This window comes from Pelophylax lessonae, assembly GCF_965119305.1.
Source record: "Pelophylax lessonae genome assembly, chromosome: 1".
Lineage (NCBI taxonomy): Eukaryota > Metazoa > Chordata > Amphibia > Anura > Ranidae > Pelophylax > Pelophylax lessonae.
The window spans coordinates 796,761,345-796,778,740 of NC_138768.1; the positions used below are offsets into that span (position 1 = coordinate 796,761,345).

The 17,396-nt window shown below is 44.9% G+C and overlaps 1 protein-coding gene across 1 annotated transcript in view; it reads left to right on the forward strand.

Moving 5' to 3' along the window:
* The first annotated feature begins 864 nt into the window (after nt 1-864).
* The window catches only part of TBC1D14 (TBC1 domain family member 14), a 242,555-nt gene continuing 226,023 nt past the window's right edge, over nt 865-17,396 (forward strand). The window contains exon 1 of the mRNA XM_082261399.1: nt 865-987. Within this exon, the coding sequence (XP_082117525.1) occupies nt 942-987 (46 nt within the window). The 5' untranslated portion in view covers nt 865-941. The remainder of the gene's footprint in view (nt 988-17,396) is intronic.

A 17,396-nucleotide genomic window follows, 5' to 3' on the forward strand; every position in this document is an offset into this window, starting at 1 on the left:
ATTGTAGTTTCAGTACAACCAGAGACTTATTTTTTGGTCAATTACTGCATTAAAGAAAGCATGCACTTGAGAGGATTATATAGGCTGCTGACTTCTGGAAAAGCTAGGTTCTGGCATGTTCTCGTTAGGTTCTGGCATGTTCTCGTTAGGTTCTGGCATGTTCTCGTTAGGTTCTGGCATGTTCTCGTTAGGTTCTGGCATGTTCTCGTTAGGTTCTGGCATGTTCTCGTTAGGTTCTGGCATGTTCTTGTTCAGATCCATGGGCTTCAGGACCTGGAGTCCCTGCCTGACCAGTCTCCTGTATGCAGGCAGGTGCTTTGACTCCACTTGAATTTCCTGGGTGTGGACCAAAAAGTGATTTGAATTCACACCCATGGGCATTCTGTGAAGCAAGTCATAAAGGCGGACTGCAAAGTTTTCGCTCTACATACTTTCTTTAAAGGGGATTTGTCACAATGTAAAATTCCGCTGACATTCTTTAACTCCTGAGCACTCGATCAGTTCAGCTTTGAAGTTCTGTTCAGCTTTGCTGTGAGCGGCACCACTGTTCTGGAGCTAGCATGCCGTGCAGTGGTTGGAATTGACAACTTTCATCTGAGGCTTCTCACATGGGTTTTTTTTTTTCCTGCTTTCATATTTAATTTAATATCTTCATTGTGTGTGGGGTTTTTTATTTTTTGTCTGAATCATTTTCTAGTTTCGGTTAAGATGGTCTTTTGAAGTAAAAGCAGTGGATTTCATGTAATCTTTTACAACACATATAGAAATTTCACACTGTTTCTTCCTCTTTTGAATCTCTATTAAATCACCTTTTTTTTTTTTTTCTCCCTCTTTTGTCACAGGGTTCTTTCACAACTTAAAGAAATGGCTTAACCCGCCATGCAAGAGCCTCTACCCCGCTGTGCCGCACTTTCCTTGAAATTTTTCAAGTCTGGCAGGCAATGTCACAGCATGAGCTGCAGAGGAATGGAGGTCACCACTGCCAAGGTAATGCCAGCTTAGTGAATTTCCAGTTCACTAGCAAGGCAAAGCAGGAGTATCCTTGTCTGCGTCTAGATTGTGCTGGTGTGTGCATGCATGGAAGGGCAGCTTGTGGAATTATGCTTCGTCATGTGTAGTAACTTACAAAACCTGGGCCAGGAGGCTGGTTTTGCAAGGTCATGGGCTTCCTGCTTATTTCTTCCTCTTTTCCTTGCCCTAAACATTCATCACATTGCAGAATAATTTCCTTCTGCCATGTTCAGTCCTTTGCTGTGTCATTGGAAGTCAACGGTTTTTGTTTTGTGGTAGTGCCAATAGCTGCTATGCAGAGGAACGATTGCTAATTCTAGCATCTGTTTGTGCCTTGATTGTTTTGCTTTTAATTGTCACACAAGAATAGCAGCTTTGTTTTATGGATTTTTTTTTTTTTTTTGTCAATTGGTTTTAAGCAGGTCAAAGAGGAACTTCATTCTCTCAATCAACATTACCTATTTTTAATCTATATGCTACTAGCATTAGTAATTGGATAGAAAAGTACATCACATTTACTGGTGTTACACTTTTTGTACATTTTTCAGTTACATTCTGGTTTCTGACCAAGGCAAATTATGTCATACATCCCCAGAGTCTTTAGGAGGGCAGGCGGGGGCTTTCTCAGCTAAGCACACCCTCCTGCATGCCTGAGCTATGTGCAGATGGATTCTAGGAAGTAAATGCTACATGAATCATCCACCCTTGCACTTCTGGCCATGGCCATCTTGTGTTAGGGGGGTGTTTTTTCTGTTTTCAATAATTTTTATTTAGTTTTAACAAGTAGCTAACATGCTATCGTTCTGCCCGCGCAGGGGCTAGCGTTGAAAGTTGTCGCAAAAGTTAGCTTACAAAAATAGACAAAATGCTGCAGTATGAAAAAGAAAACTGATGGAACAGGATCTAGGCTTTTTCATGAGGCCAGGAGGGCCAAGGGATCCTAGGGGGGTTCCCTACAACAACGGGGTATCTAGGCAATTTATAGCCTATACAGATCTAAAAAGGAGGAACACGTCAGATACCAGGAGGAAGGTAGGCAGAAAGATGGCGTTAAGAAAAGAGAGAAGGCGCACCTGACGGGTAGAGAGCCAGGGAGAGGTTGAGGAAAGCTAGAGGGGAAGAGGGGCTTGGTTTAAAGGCCTAGCAAGGGGGGAGAGGCAAGGGCCCAGGAACATCAAGGTTGTCCTTAATAGGCGACCTAGACTGGTTGGAGGGGGGGGGGGGGGGTAGGAAAGGAATAAGACAGCCATGGTTCCCAAACTTTCAGGAACTTAGCATGAGTGTTGTTAAGGATGCTAGACATCTGTTCAAAAAGCATCAACCCGGTCATGTGATCTCAAGCTTGGGCAATCATTTGGCTGACAAAAATAGGTACATAGCGAGCTTCCACTGGTAGGTGAACATGCCCGAAATTGGGCAATGTAGTAGGGCAAACTTGGCTTCTCTTTGTATAGGGAGGTGGAATAAAGTGAATAGGGGGCCAAAGACTCGGGACCAGAAACAAATTAGTCTAGGGCACGTCCACCATGTGTGAATGACGTCAACCCGATGGCCACAGCCCCGGAAACAGCAGTCAACGTAGGCTGGATTGGTATGGGCAGGGACCAAATATCGACAGAGAAGCACCTTAAATGCCACCTCCAAGGTGGCTGTTTTTAAATGAGAAATTGGCAGAAGACCAGGCTCCGCTCCAATCCGCCAAGTCTATCTCGAATGCCAAGTCTCGTCCCCACTGAGCTGGGGGGGTGTTTTTCAAATTGATTCCTCAACAAAACAAAGCAAGGAGGCATGGATGGATGGGGGAGCTTGCTTTGAACAATAAAAATGAATTAAAGAATAACTAAAGCCAAAGCTTTAGTTTTTTTTTTTGGGATAGAGTGGTAAGAGATTAGAACCCCTGTCAGTTTTTTTTTTTTATTGCTCTCTGTGTCCCCGTTACAGAGATTCACCCTCTTTGTCCTGTTTACCATTATCCGTGAAAGTAAAAGAAAATCCCTAATTTTGGGTTCCCCCAGAAAAGTAATAGAGGGGAAATCTTCCAATGGGGACACTAGTTCTGGTGATTTTGGTGTTCCCCAAAGGACTTTCCTTAATTTGCAGGGATTTCCTTACTTCCTGTTTGGTTAAAGGACAGGAAGTGAAGGGAAATCTGTACAATGGGACACAGATGGCGAAAACTAAATTTGACAAGGAATTCTAACCCTTCCTTGCTCAACTAAAAAAAAAAAAAAAAAAAAAAAAAAAAAAATTCCTACCTAATAGGTCTACTTTAAATAGCGTTTTAGATTTGTGATGCTCAGATGCAGCGAAGTTCCCCTTTAAAGAAGAATTGCGTATGGTATGCTATATTTTTACATACTGTAGTTACATTGGTCCAACTTGGATCAACTACACTGCTCAAAAAAATGAAAGGAACATTTTAAAAACACATCAAATTTCCATTGGGGGGGGGGGGGGGATTATGCTGGATATCTATGACTGGGTAATAGGCTAGGAACGAAAGGATCCCACATTGATGGAAATAAAAATTATCAACCTACAGAGGGCTGAATTCAGACTCCCCGAAAATCAAAGTGAAAGTTTTGCAGCAGGCTAGTCCATTTTGCTGAAATTTCATTGCAGTAACTCAAAATGGTACTCAGCAGTTTGTATGGCCCCCCACGTGCTTGTATGCATGCCTAATAATGTCGGGGCATGCTCCTATTGAGACAAAGGATGAAATCCTGGGGTATTTCCTCCCAGATCTGGACCAGGGCATCACTGAGCTCCTGAACAGACTGAGGTGCAACCTAGCGGTGTGGGATGGACCCAAACATAATGTCTGAGTTCTATTGAATTTAGGTCAGGTGAGCAGGGAGGCCATTCAATGGTATCCATTCCTTCATCCTCCGGGAACTGGCTGCATACTCTCGCCACATGAGACTGGACATTGTCTTGCATCAGAAGCAACCCAGGACCCGCTAGTCTAATAGGTCCAAGGATTTCATCCCGATACCGAATTGGCATTCAGGGTGCCATTATCTAGCCTGTAGAGGTCTCTCTCTCTGTCTCTGTCTCTCCATGCTGAACGATTTTACAAGCCGCATAACGGTCTCCATGGATTCTCCAGACCCTTTCATGTCTGTCATATGTGCTCAGGGTGAACCTGCTCTCATCTGAAAATCACAGGGCGCCTGTTGCAGACCTACCAATTCTGGTGTTCAATGGCAAATGCCATTCAATCTTCATGGTGCCAGGCAGTGAGCACAGGGCCCACTAGAGGACGTTGGGCCCTCGGGCCACCCTCGTGAATTTAGTTTCTAATTGTTTGGTCAGAGACCTTTTACACCAGTGGCCTACTGGAGGTAATTTTGCAGTGCTCCTCCTGTTCCTTCTTGCATAAAGGAGCAGATAACAGTCTTGCTGATGGGTTAAGAACCTTCTATGGTCCAGTCCAGCTCTCCTAGAGTAACTGCCTGTCTCCTGGAATCCTCCTCTATGTTCTTGAGACTGTGCTGGGAGACACAGCAAACCTTCTGGCAATGGCACTTATTGATGTGCCATCCTGGAGGAGTTGGGCTGCCTGTGCAACCTCTATAGGGTCCAGGTATTGCCTCATGCTACCAGCAGAGTGACACTGACCCTAGCCAAATGCAAAACTAGTGAAAAACAGTCAGAAAAGATGAGTAGGGAAAAGGTTGGATGCCTCCACCTGTTAAACCATTCCTGTTTTGAAGGTTATCACGTTGTTGCCCATCTAGTGCACCTGTTGTTAATCAGTTTCAGCTGCTTTGGTTTTAATGAAATTAACAACCCCTCTGCTACCTAACTGATTAGATCAATATCACAGGAGTGTAATTGACTTGAAGGCTATGCTCTGATTAAAAAATGTTCTTTTGAGCAGTGTATGTATTACCTGGCTAATGCCCCTGGAAGCTGGAAATCACTGAAGTAGATGCCACTACTCCAGTGATCTCCACTTGCTTCCAGGTGCTGTGCTGAGCAGCTGGCCTAATGCATTCTGAACACAGGAGATCGACCGCTCAGCACAGGCGCCATTCAGAGAATGCTTTGCATTGAATGAATGCAAAGCATTCTGTAGGCGAGGTGATCAGACCGGGTGGTGTCATGCTCCCCTTGTTCATTTTCTGAATGGTGCCCCTGCTGAGTGACCGACCATACCTGGAATTCTTCTTTAAAGATTGGTCCACTCAAAACCAATATTTTCATTTTTGCCAGAAGCTAAAAGATCAATGCCTATTTCTCTAATTGCCTTCCAGGGCAGCACCTGAGATATAGGCTCCTTCCACCTGAAACGGGAAACTCATTAGTCCACCATTATAAAAAATGCCAGTCATACCTTCTGCCTCAGTTTAAATGTGTTTCCTCCAGATCCACAGGAGCTGCACCTGTTTATTTTCCAGTCACTGTGCTAAGTTGCAGGAGGCTCCCTGACCAGCCTTCAATCCAGCTCAGTGAGCCTTGGGCAGTGTGGGTCAGGGGCAGCACTATTGGGGCAAGCTAGCCCCTGCCTGAGGTTTAACCCCTACTGAGGGGTATGCAACCATCCCCCCATCTATAAAGATGTCAGAGGCACCCCCCCTACACCATACCTGGAGCAACGAGTACTGCAGAGATCTTCTGGGCTAGTTCCTGTTAGCCACAGCAATCCTATCGAACGAGCTATATTCAGTGCCCCATCCTAAAAAAAACATTCCCCCTGCGGGTGCCTGTCCAGGCCGACCGCAGACATCCCCTGTAGCATCCTCGTGGTTGGAGGAGCAAGATGGCGGCGCGTCACTTACAGACTGCAGCCATCTTGGGGATGGCGGGAACAGACAATAGAGCGGGGAGCACCTCCTGACGTCCCTTCCGGGCGGCGCGATTTTCAAAAGGGGAAAACTCGCAAAGTTAATCCAAAAACCTAAGGGCAAATGGACTGACTTTAGTCAGGAGACCACAGGATACCAGAAGGCGACAGGGCAGGTATGTCCACCAACCTGCATGGGGGCAGCTGGGGGCGGGGCGGGGCAGGAAGCAGTTAAAGGTCCCTATGCTGCGGTTCCTTTTAAGAGACTCACCATATCAGGATGACTCTCCATCCTGCCCTGTAGATCCTGCTTGCCAGGACTGCTCCAAGGTAAGCCAGAGCATGCTGAGGCCACCTCTGTACTTACCAAACCACTATGCACATAATGCTAATTAGTGAGAGCAGAGATTTTGGGTAAGACTCGCAGCGTGCATTCCCTCCCTAAGCATGTGCTTCCTATGAGGGCAAATGGCAGCCATCTTTGCCTAAAGTGCATAAGCAAACCTGTGGCAAAAGAATCCCTGGGGGTCCTAAAATGATTAGTCTTCTCTGTAAAAGAAGCCAGACACCTTCCTATCCCTTCAGTGGGTGCAAACAGGTCTTTGTGCTTGATTTTGGCCCATTCTTACTTACAAAAGTCTTCCAGTTCTTTGAGATTTCTGGGCTGTCTGTCACGCACTGCTCTTTTAAGGTCTATCCATAGATTTTCAATTATGTTGAGGTCAGGAGATTGTGAAGGCCATGGCAAAACCTTCAGTTTACGCCTCTTGATGTAATCCCCCGGGGATTTCGAGGTGTGTTTAGGATCATTATCCATTTGTAGAAGCCATCCTCTCTTTAACTTCAGCTTTTTCACAAATGGCATCAAGTTACCATCCAAAATTTGCTGAAATTTTATTGAATCCATTTTTCCTTCTACTCGTGAGATGTTCCCTGTGCCACTGGCTGCAATACAACCCCAAAGCATGATTGATCCACCCCCATGCTTAACAGTTGGACAGAGGTTCTTTTCATTAAATTCTGTGCCCCTTCTTCTCCAAACGTACCTTTGCTCATTCCGGCCAAAAAGTTCAATTTTAACCTCATCGGTCCACAGAACTTGTTTCCAAAATGCATCAGGCTTGTCTATATGTTCATTTGCAAAGTTCAAAAGCTGATTTTTGTGGTGAGGACGTAGAAGAGATTTTCTTCTGATGACTCTTCCATGAAGACCATATTTGTACAAGTATCTCTTTATAGTGGAATAGTGTACCACAACTCCAGTGTCTGCCAGATCTTTCTGGAGGGATCATGCAGTCAAACGTGGGTTTTGAATTGTTTTTCTCACAATCCTGCGAGCTGTTCTGTCTGATATTTTTCTTGGTCTTCCAGATATTGCTTTAACTTCCACTGTTCCTGATGACTGCCATTTCTTAATTACATTCCGAACAGAGGATATTGACATCTGAAAACGCTTTGCTATCTTCTTATAGCCTTCTCCAGCTTTGTGAGCGTCAACTATTTTCAGTTTCAGTTTTCTAGACAACTGCTTAGATCCCATGGTGCTGATTGTTGGGGCAAGGTCAGATGAGTCTGGGCATTTAAAACCTTTGAGATTGACATCACCTGGTCTTCCCAGACGATGATTGAGAACAATCCATGACACTGGCAGGTCTCAGCCTTGCAAAGGGGCAGTGCATGCTATAAATTCTGCAGGGTGCCCAAACTTTTGCAGATGCCATTTTTTTTTCTGTAATTTTGAAAGTGTCAATGATGGAAATAAAATCTAACTTTTGTTGACATATTATAAGAATGTCTAATCTGTAATTTGATGCCTTTTGGAGATTTTTCCATCTTTCCTTGGCTTCTTTATGCACATTAATACAAATTTTATCCTGGGGTGCCCAAATTTTCTATCCCCACTGTAGATATATAATATTTTGTAGCCACAGACCAAGCTTTCACCTGGATTCTGCTATCTGCTGGATGCCATAAACCTCAATTGCGTAACAATTGCAGACCAGGGGGATCTCTAGCTTCAGGAGAATATGGTATATCACTTATCTCCTTTTTAAAAGTAATTGTGTTTATGCAGACATCCCTACAGTAGCGATGGGCCTTAGCTTATGGCACTATATAAGAGGGTGTGCCTATGCTAAGGATGTGGGGCCACTACATTATATCATAGAGTCTATGTTCTATACAATAGTATATCCCAGGGCCAGGGTGCAGAGGCAGCAAGGTCATTCACATGATAATCTGCAGCATATTGTATGTGCAGTGTTTATGGGTGTTTCAGCCTATCATTATGTGCTGTCACTCGGACCTTATACCTGGATTGGGTTGCTATGGCACTATATTCAAATATAGTCAATATGTATCTTTTCCCTAAAACGTCTTTCAGGACAGCACCTTAGAGAGATGGCTCCTCCCTCTCCTCATCAGGAAACACCCCATCCACCAGATTTTAAAAGGAGGCTTCTCCCACCATTCATCAGTTTTTGTGTTTCCTCCGGCCGAGGAACACCTCTGTGCTTAAGGTGCTATCCTGAGAGACCGGGCTTCCTACGTCCACCTACCCTTTTTTGGAGACGATTGCTTCTCCCATTCACGCGACCGACTGCAGTGCATGGGCTCCTTCTTCCTCTTCAGTGCTCTAGGCTGAGTCAAGACCCCGCAGAGCACAGCCCTGGGAAGGCATCTTGGAGGAGCGGAACGTTTTTTTCTTAGGTCCGCCGCCTTTTTTTTCAAATTTGCCGCCATTTCTCCGGATCGAGTGACGCTCGTCCGGACCGGAAGTGAGGTTCCGGAAAGGGCAGCGTTCTGCAGGGGGCGTATGGCGTCATTTCCGCCGGACGCAGAGGAAGAAGGGAGGAGCAAGCTGGTGCCTTATTCCGGATCCGGTCCAGTGCAGGTGCGCTTTGGTCTCCGGAACCGGTACCGAAGCCACGGGTGATACCGCTGCCAAGCGATGGAAGCTTCTTCAGCGAGTGGGACAGGCACAGGCACCAGTAAGGCCCAGGTAAGGGGTATCTTTATATGGCCTATCTTACTGTGGGGTCTCTCTCCATCCCTTTTATCTTTCCCCCCGGTGGCTGGGGGCCTGTCAGGGCACATGGGACTTCCCTTTAAATGTCTTTCTGTGCACCTTTGGTGGCCCTGAGAATCAGGCTGACTTTTAAGAAGCATGTGTATGTTTTCCCATTCATGTCTTCCAGGCTAAAAGCTCTGAAACTGTTTTCAAGAGAAAGTGTCCTTCATGCAAAGCAAAGTTGTCGGAAAATTGGAAAAAGACTTTGCCAGGGATGTATTGATGCACTAGTAAAGGAAGAAGCATCTACAGTTTGTGGCGATTTAGTCGCATCTGTGAGGAAGGAATTGGATGCTACCATCCAATCTTTTCGGTCATCCCTACAGGACCCTGCCCTGAGTCAGCCATCAGCCTCACTGTCCTCTCAGGGTTCACAATTGCTTCCTTCGGTGGGGACAGAAGGGGTTCCTTCCACCCAAGGAGATAATTCCCCCTCACATTCCAAGGAGGATTCAGAGGAAGAAGAGGAGGGAGGGGCACAAAGCAGGCCCACTAAATACAAACTATCCTTAGAGCAAGTGGATGGTCTCCTGAGGGCAGTTTACATCACCCTGGGTCTAGAGGAGGAAAAGAAGGAACTGTCCCTACATGACAAAATGTATGCAGGCTTGGAAGAGCCTAAGGGCCGTATCTTCCCAGTGCATCAGACCATCTCAGATGCAATTAAACATGAGTGGACTGATCCGGAAAAGAAAACCTTCTTCCCTAAAGCCTTTAAAAGGCGATTTCCTTTTGATGAGGACCCAGGAGCTCCCTGGAATAAGATGCCAAAGATTGATGCAGCCTTCTCCCAGGTTTCTAGGTCAACAGACCTAGCATTTGAAGACATGGGAATCCTGAGGGATCCCATGGATAAGAAGATGGACCAGCAACTTAAGAGATCCTGGCAATCCATCATGGGGAGTCTGAAACCTGCCATGGCAGTAACCTGTGTGTCCAGGAATTTGGAATACTGGCTTAGCCAGCTAAAAGCTCACATCACAGCAGACTCACCTAAACAGGAAATTTTGGATTCCTTTTCCACGCTCTCCACGGCCATAGCCTTCATTGCTGACGCTTCAGCAGAGTCAGTGAAGATGACAGCAAGATCTGCAGCTTTATCCAACTCAGCCAGAAGGGCTCTTTGGTTAAAGACATGGCCTGGAGATACAGCTTCTAAAAATAAGCTGTGTGGACTTCCTTTTCAAGGGGATCTACTATTCGGGCCTGGGCTAGACTCTGTTCTAGATAGAACAGCAGACAAAAAGAAGTCTTTTCCTGTGAAGAAGAAACAGGCAGCAAAGAAGCTTTTTCGACCTCAAAAAGCTCAGCAAAATAGCAGACCCCAGGAGAAGAGAAGAAACTGGTCGACACAAAAACCCAAAGGGAAAGGAGGTGTTCTCTTCCATCCTCCTGTGTCAACCAACAAAACACAATGACAAGACATTGCCGGTGGGAGGAAGATTGAGGGAATTCCTCCCCTATTGGGCAGCCATAACAGAAAATCAATACATTCTGGGTATGCTGTCCCAAGGCTACAACATAGAGTTTTCAGAGACGCCACCCGAAAGGTTCTTTGTCACAAACCTCCCAAGAGATGCAGAAAAAGCCCTGGCTATGATGGACCTGTTAAAGGACCTGAGGCGACAGGGAGTTGTCTGTCCAGTTCCAGTGGAGGAACAACATCAGGGATTTTATTCCCACATATTTTTGATAAAGAAACCATCGGGGGATTTTCGTCTTATACTGAATCTGAAACCATTAAACAGGTCAGTTCTGTACAAAAAGTTTCGAATGGACTCAATTCTTACAGTCAGAACCCTGTTAACAAAAGGATGCTTCATGGCATCAATCGACTTAAGGGATGCTTACCTACATATCCCTATTGCCCCTCACTCACAGAGATTCCTAAGGTTGGCAGTAAATCTGGGAAAGGAAATGCTCCATATCCAATTCAAAGCACTCCCTTTCGGGCTATCATCCTCCCCTCGTATTTTTACGAAGGTAATGGCAGAGTGTCTAGCTCCCCTCCGCCTTCAGGGAATCTCTGTGGTGCCTTACCTGGACGACCTGCTTTTCTTTGCCCCGTCAAAGGAAAAACTTCAAGAGGACCTGCACAAGGCAAGAGGTCATCTAGAAGCTCTGGGATGGATAGTGAACATCAAGAAATCGAATCTCAGCGGGTTCAGTTCCTAGGGTTTCAGTTATGCTCTGTGGAACAAAGAATCTTCCTACCAGAAGACAAACAGGTCAAAATACAGAATTTGGTAGCAAGGCTACAAACAAATCAGTGGTGGTCGATCAGAGAGATCATGTCAGTCCTTGGAAACCTGACTGCGTCAATTCCAGCTGTCCAATGGGCAAGGCTGCATTTTCGACCACTCCAATATTTCCTCCTCAGAATCTGGGATCACAATCCAGAGACTTTGGACTTAAAGGTAAAAATCCCCACCAAGGTCAAGAGGTCCCTTTGGTGGTGGAGAAATCGGATAACCTTGTCTCAGGGTTTGGCCTGGTCCTTCCCGGCAGACCAGAGGTTAACAACGGATGCCAGCAGGTGGGGGTGGGGAGCCCACTGGAACCAAAACCTGGCACAGGGGGTTTGGTCTCAGACCGAGACAAGAAAATCCTCAAATTGGAAGGAATTAAAGGCAGTCGGCCTAGCCCTAACTGCCTTCTCTCAAAATCTTCAGGGGACTCATGTTCAAGTCCTTTCAGACAACGCCACTACTGTGGCATATCTAAACAAGCAAGGGGGCACAAGAAGCAAAACCCTACAGCTTTTGGCAATGGAAATTCTGCAATGGGCGGAAAGGCAGTTACTTTCCTTGTCAGCAATCCACCTAAAAGGTACACTAAACAGTGTGGCGGATTATTTAAGCAGGCAGAAGATCCGAGAAGCAGAATGGAGCTTGAACCCAGAAGTCTTCATGTTGATAACCAAGACTTGGGGAAAGCCAGAGGTGGATCTGTTTGCAACGAAAGAAAATGCAAAACTTCCACTTTACTTCTCACTCCACAGAAACGACAACTCTCTGGGAGTAGATTCCCTGGCACATCCCTGGAGGTTCAGGTTGGGGTATGCCTCCCCCCCCCTTCCAGCTCATTCCGTTGGTATTGAGAAAAATCCAAATGGAAAGAGCCTCAGTGATCCTGATCACACCTTATTGGCCCAAAAGGGTTTGGTTTTCGACTGTCCTTCAACTATCAGTCAAACCTGCTTTTCAGCTCCCTCTTCGTCAAGACCTACTGCTTCAAGGTCCAGTCTATCATCCAGAAGTGGAAAAGCTAAAGCTCACCGCCTGGTATCTGAGGAGCAACTGCTGAAAAGGAAAGGATTTTCAGACGCATTAATTGCTACTCTACTTTCCAGTAGGAAAAAAGTCACAAGGAATATATATGCAAAAGTTTGGAAGACATATAATACCTGGTGTGAATCGAAAGATCAAAAATTGAACAGTATTACTTCAATTTTGGAGTTCCTACAGGAGGGCGCAGGAAAAGGTTTGGCAGTAAGTACCCTCAAGGTACAAGTTACAGCCCTGGGGGTATTCTTGGAAAGGCCCATTTCTTCAGAATCTTTAATCATCAGATTCTTCAGGGCCCTTACCCGCTCCAGACCAGTGCCTGTCAGAAGCTTCCCCAAATGGGACTTGTCGGTGGTCCTTCAGGCCTTCACAAAGGAACCTTTTGAACCACTAGAAACTGTTACACTAAAAAACCTTACCCTCAAGACGGTCTTCTTGGTGGCAATAACATCAGCAAGAAGAATCAGTGAATTACATGCTTTATCAGCTATCGAACCTTTCTTGTCCATATATCCAGACAGGATAATTCTCAAGACGGATCCAGGGTTTCTCCCAAAAGTAGCTTCAACGAGAAACCGCTCACAAGAAATTGTGTTACCTACCTTCTGCCCTAATCCATCAGGAGATAAGGAAGAAAGCTTTCACTACCTAGATGTAAGAAGGGTTCTTATACACTACTTGGAGGTTACTAAAGAGTTTAGATCATCAAACTCTCTTTTTGTTCTTTTCTCTGGCAACAAAAAAGGTCGCCAGGCATCAAAAGGATCAATAGCCAGATGGCTCAGATCCGCTATTTCAGAGGCTTACTCCCAAATGAAATTGTCTCCCCCGCAGGGGATCAGAGCTCACTCTACTAGAGCGTTAGCCACTACATGGGCAGAGAAAGCTGGTGCCACTCCAGATCAAATCTGCAAAGCGGCTACGTGGTCAAGCTACTTTACATTTGCAAGACACTATAGGTTGGACCTTTTGGCAGCTGAAGATCAGGCTTTTGGCAGAAAGGTCCTGCAAGCTGTGGTCCCTCCCTAAATTGAGTAAGTCTCGATAATCCTCTCTAAGGTGCTGTCCTGAAAGACGTTTTAGGGAAAATTCAAGTTAGACTTACCGGTAACTTGTTTTCCAATAGTCTTTCAGGACAGCAGGAGGATCCCGCCCTATTGTATAAAATGTATTGCTGTGATTAACCATATCTGTTTATGTGTTCCAGCATGGGCCGGAGGTACTCTTCTACAAACTGATGAATGGTGGGAGAAGCCTCCTTTTAAAATCTGGTGGATGGGGTGTTTCCTGATGAGGAGAGGGAGGAGCCATCTCTCTAAGGTGCTGTCCTGAAAGACTATTGGAAAACAAGTTACCGGTAAGTCTAACTTGAATTTTTATATGGCCCCTGAGCAGAAGTGAATCAGAAGGCCCTTTTCACACTTGTGTGACTTGTCCTGCAACTTGGACCTGCGAGTCACATGGCAAGTCTTACTCGATTTTCAATGAGAACCATTCATATCTGTGCGACTTCAAGTCAGTCCCTGCACTAATTTGGCCCAACTTTGATGCGTGGTGGTCTTTATAGACTTCAAGATTACACAGGCTTTGCTTCAGTCCAGTCAAAATTGCACGACTTTTAGGTCACAAAAGGGCGGAAGGTACCTAAAGTGGAACAAATCCTATCGATTTAGGTATCTAAAAGGGTATGTTACTGGAATGCTTGAATTGCTAGCTGTCACATGTGCTTGCATCATCCAGGCTGTTAAGCCATCATGTGGCTAGCGTTGTGGCTCGCATCGTATGTGCAGTCACCATGACGGTTACAGATCAGACAGAAGCAGCTTCCTTGGGAACACCGGAGTGGATGCGTTCAGCCCAACCTGGGTTTCTATCTGTTATGCATTCCCTCCTACCCTCCTACTGCCCTAATACCAATATTGGTACAAAAGGTCAAGGAAGAAGAGGCTACAGTGATACTTATTGCACCCCATGGGCCTCAAAGACCATGGGTCACTTAAAAAAAACTCTGCATTCAGCCTCATCTAACACTTCTAGACATGCCGTACCTCCTGTTGCAAGGGCCAGTCAACCACCCGAACCGCAAGGTCATGAAGCTCTTGGCCTGGTTCCTGAAAAGGTTACATAGCATGGTCTGTCTAACAGGGTGATTGACACCATCTTAGCCTACAGAAAACCTGTGAGTAGAGCCATCTACGAAAAAGTGAGGGAAACGTTTGTCTTCTGGTACGAGAACAAAGGATAACCCATTAAGGGAACTATTCCAACAATCTTAGATTCTTTTACAGGAAGGAGCCTGACAAAGGCATTTCCCCTAACACTTGGAAGGTTCAAGTGGCAGCCCTATCTTCCCACCTAAATAATAGGCTGGCAGAGGACATGCTCATAAGATTCCTTCTCTCATTGGGAAAAGCCATACCCATAAAGTTTAGTATAACTCAGGACATAGGACCTCTCCACGGTACCCAAATGATTCCTCTCTGCACCCTTTAAACCACTGGAGAAATGTTCGGATCAATACCTTGACCTAAAAACAGCACTCCTGGTGGCACTTGTGTCAACAAGAAGAGTCAGCGAAATACAGGCTCTCTACATGATAGACCCTTCCTGTTTTATTCTGACAGATACAATTATTCACACCAGACTCAGCCTTCCTGCCAAAAGTCTCTTCAACTTTCCACAGAACTCAGAAGGTGGTTATTCCTTCCCTTCCAAATTCAATGGCTAGCAAGGAAGAAGTCACTTGCAACAAGCTAGATGTAAGAAAGGTCCTGATAGCTTACCTCGAGAGAAATAAAGAGTGGCGAAGAACCTCCACACTATTCATCCTCCATGCAGAAGTCAGCAAAGGAAAGCCGGCCTCAAAGTATGATAGCCAGATGGATAAAGTTTTATTATTCAGACAGCCTATCAATCACTAAATCTTGCCCCGCCAAGCGGAGTCACGGCCCACTCAACCAGAGCTTGGGCATAATCAAGCGCAGAAAGCCGGGGGCAACACCAGAGCAAGGCATTACCGCATCGTCCTGCTATCCAGTCAGGACCAGATGTTTGGTCACAAGGTGCTCCAGACTTTTCCCCCTCACTAGTAGGTATTGCTTGGTACATCCTCTCAGGGGCTGCCCTGGAAGTCGATTAGAGAAAACAGTTGAGTACATGGTAACTCTTTTTCTAGGAAGTCTTCCAGGGCAGCATCTGTTCCCATCCTAAACGACATTATAAAAGGGGGTTTATGGATTCAAAAGCTTACAGAGGGTTCCTTTGGTGCTTTGATTTTACTGAGGCAGAAGGTATGACTAGCATTTTTCTAATGGTAGACTAATGAGTTTCATGTTTCAAGTGGGAGGAGCCTATCTCTCAGGTGCTGCCCTGGAAGACTTTTTGGAAAAAGTTACCAGGTACCTAACTCTGTTTTCTGTCTAATTTTTTTTTTCACAAGCATGCAAAAATGTCGCCATGGTTTTATTTATAGATAGAATAAGATAAATTAGATAGATGGATAAAAAAAAATATATAATTTTTAAAACTGAATTATAAATTTTTCTAATATAAAACTGATTTGATCTTTGCTGTTAAAATGGATGGTCTACTTATGTAGTTGCCCCACCAACCCCATACTATCAAAACACTGCACTATAGGGGGAAAAAAAAAACACTTTGAGAAAAAATACTTGCCTTTACTGCTAGGCTCCAGAGGGCTTGATTAGGCAAGGAGATGTCATTAGGTCTCTTTGCAGGGTCCTGGTAAAGCTAATGATCCCAAATCCCAGAAGAAGACAATCCTCTGTACAGTTCTGTAGAATCCTTTTGTGAGAATTAGAATCCGGAGCTTTATAAAGATCCCTCTGAGGCCCAGTGATCTCAGTGGCAGGAAGCTGCTGGAACCTGTGAAAAGGTGAGGATTTTTAATGCATTTTCTTTAATCCTGTTGTGTTTTTTTTTTTTTTTTTTTTTTTTGTTTTTTCCTTTTCATAATGCAGTGTTATGTCACCAAGAGGTGGGGCAGCCAAGTTTTAGTGCAAGTTCCCTATCTAATGCTATGTTTGCAAGCAAAAAAATATTTTTAATTTTAGCTTTGGTTTACACTAGATGCAGTACTAATTCTCTGCGGATTCGGCACACCGCATCTGCATCGCAATCCGTCCATTCAAACTGATTGCGGAGTGTATGTTAGACACCCCACATTTGATTTGCAAAACGCAGCGCAATTTACAGAATTGGATTGCATGGGTGTATGAACACCCATAGCATCTGATTCTGGTGCGGACAAAAAAAAGGGTCTTGCACCAGTTTGGTGCGAATGCAGTGCAATTTGAGCCATACAAATCCATGGCTCAAATCGCATCTCAGAGGCACCGCATGTAATTCGCACATGAACGTGCTGTGATTCCTGTGCGAACTACATGACTCGCACCACAGCAGTGTGAACCCAGGCTCCATATTCACCATTTTGCTATGTCCCGCAAAAATATTATATTATATCATGTTAATCAGAAGGCTAATATTTTGGGGTAAATATGTGGGGGTGCGCCAGTTATGGGGGGGATTAAAGAAAAAATAGAAACTACCCTTAAACGTTTCCCATTTCTTTTGGATAAAAACCCAGAATAAAAAAAAATATGTACCCAAATCTACTTTTTGCACCCTCTTCCCCGGTGGTGTAGCTGTAGACTGCAAAACCTGTGCAGGCCTCTCGAAAATGACCAAATGCTTTGGGACTTGGTGGAGAGAGAATAGAACATCTGCCAGTTTTTATTGCTGTCTGTGTTCCCGTTGGGGAGGTTCACCCTCTATTTGTCCTGTGTAACCATTTATCAAATAAAAGAAAATAATTTCCTGTTTTGGCGATTGGACAGGAAGTGAAGGGGAATTTCTACAATGGGACACAGATGGCAAAAAATAAACCAACGGGTTATAACCCTTCCTTACTCTATCCAAAATGGGGAAAAAAAAGTTTTACCTCTAGATCTACTTGAACTAAACTTTAAAAAAAAAAAAAAAAAAAAATTGAGCAGGTGGGCGAACAAAACTGCATTAAATTGTGTTTTTTTACATCCACCTGATGTTCCCAGGCAGTTTACTGTAACTTCCTCTCCAGGCAATGTTTTATTCATTCTGCCATTCTTTTTCTAGAACAATGCATTTGTTCATTTGCCCGTGTGGTGTTAGACAGGTATTTGTACATACGGGGAATCTCTAGGGTTGGGAATAGGAACTTTGACCATCATCCAGCTGATGC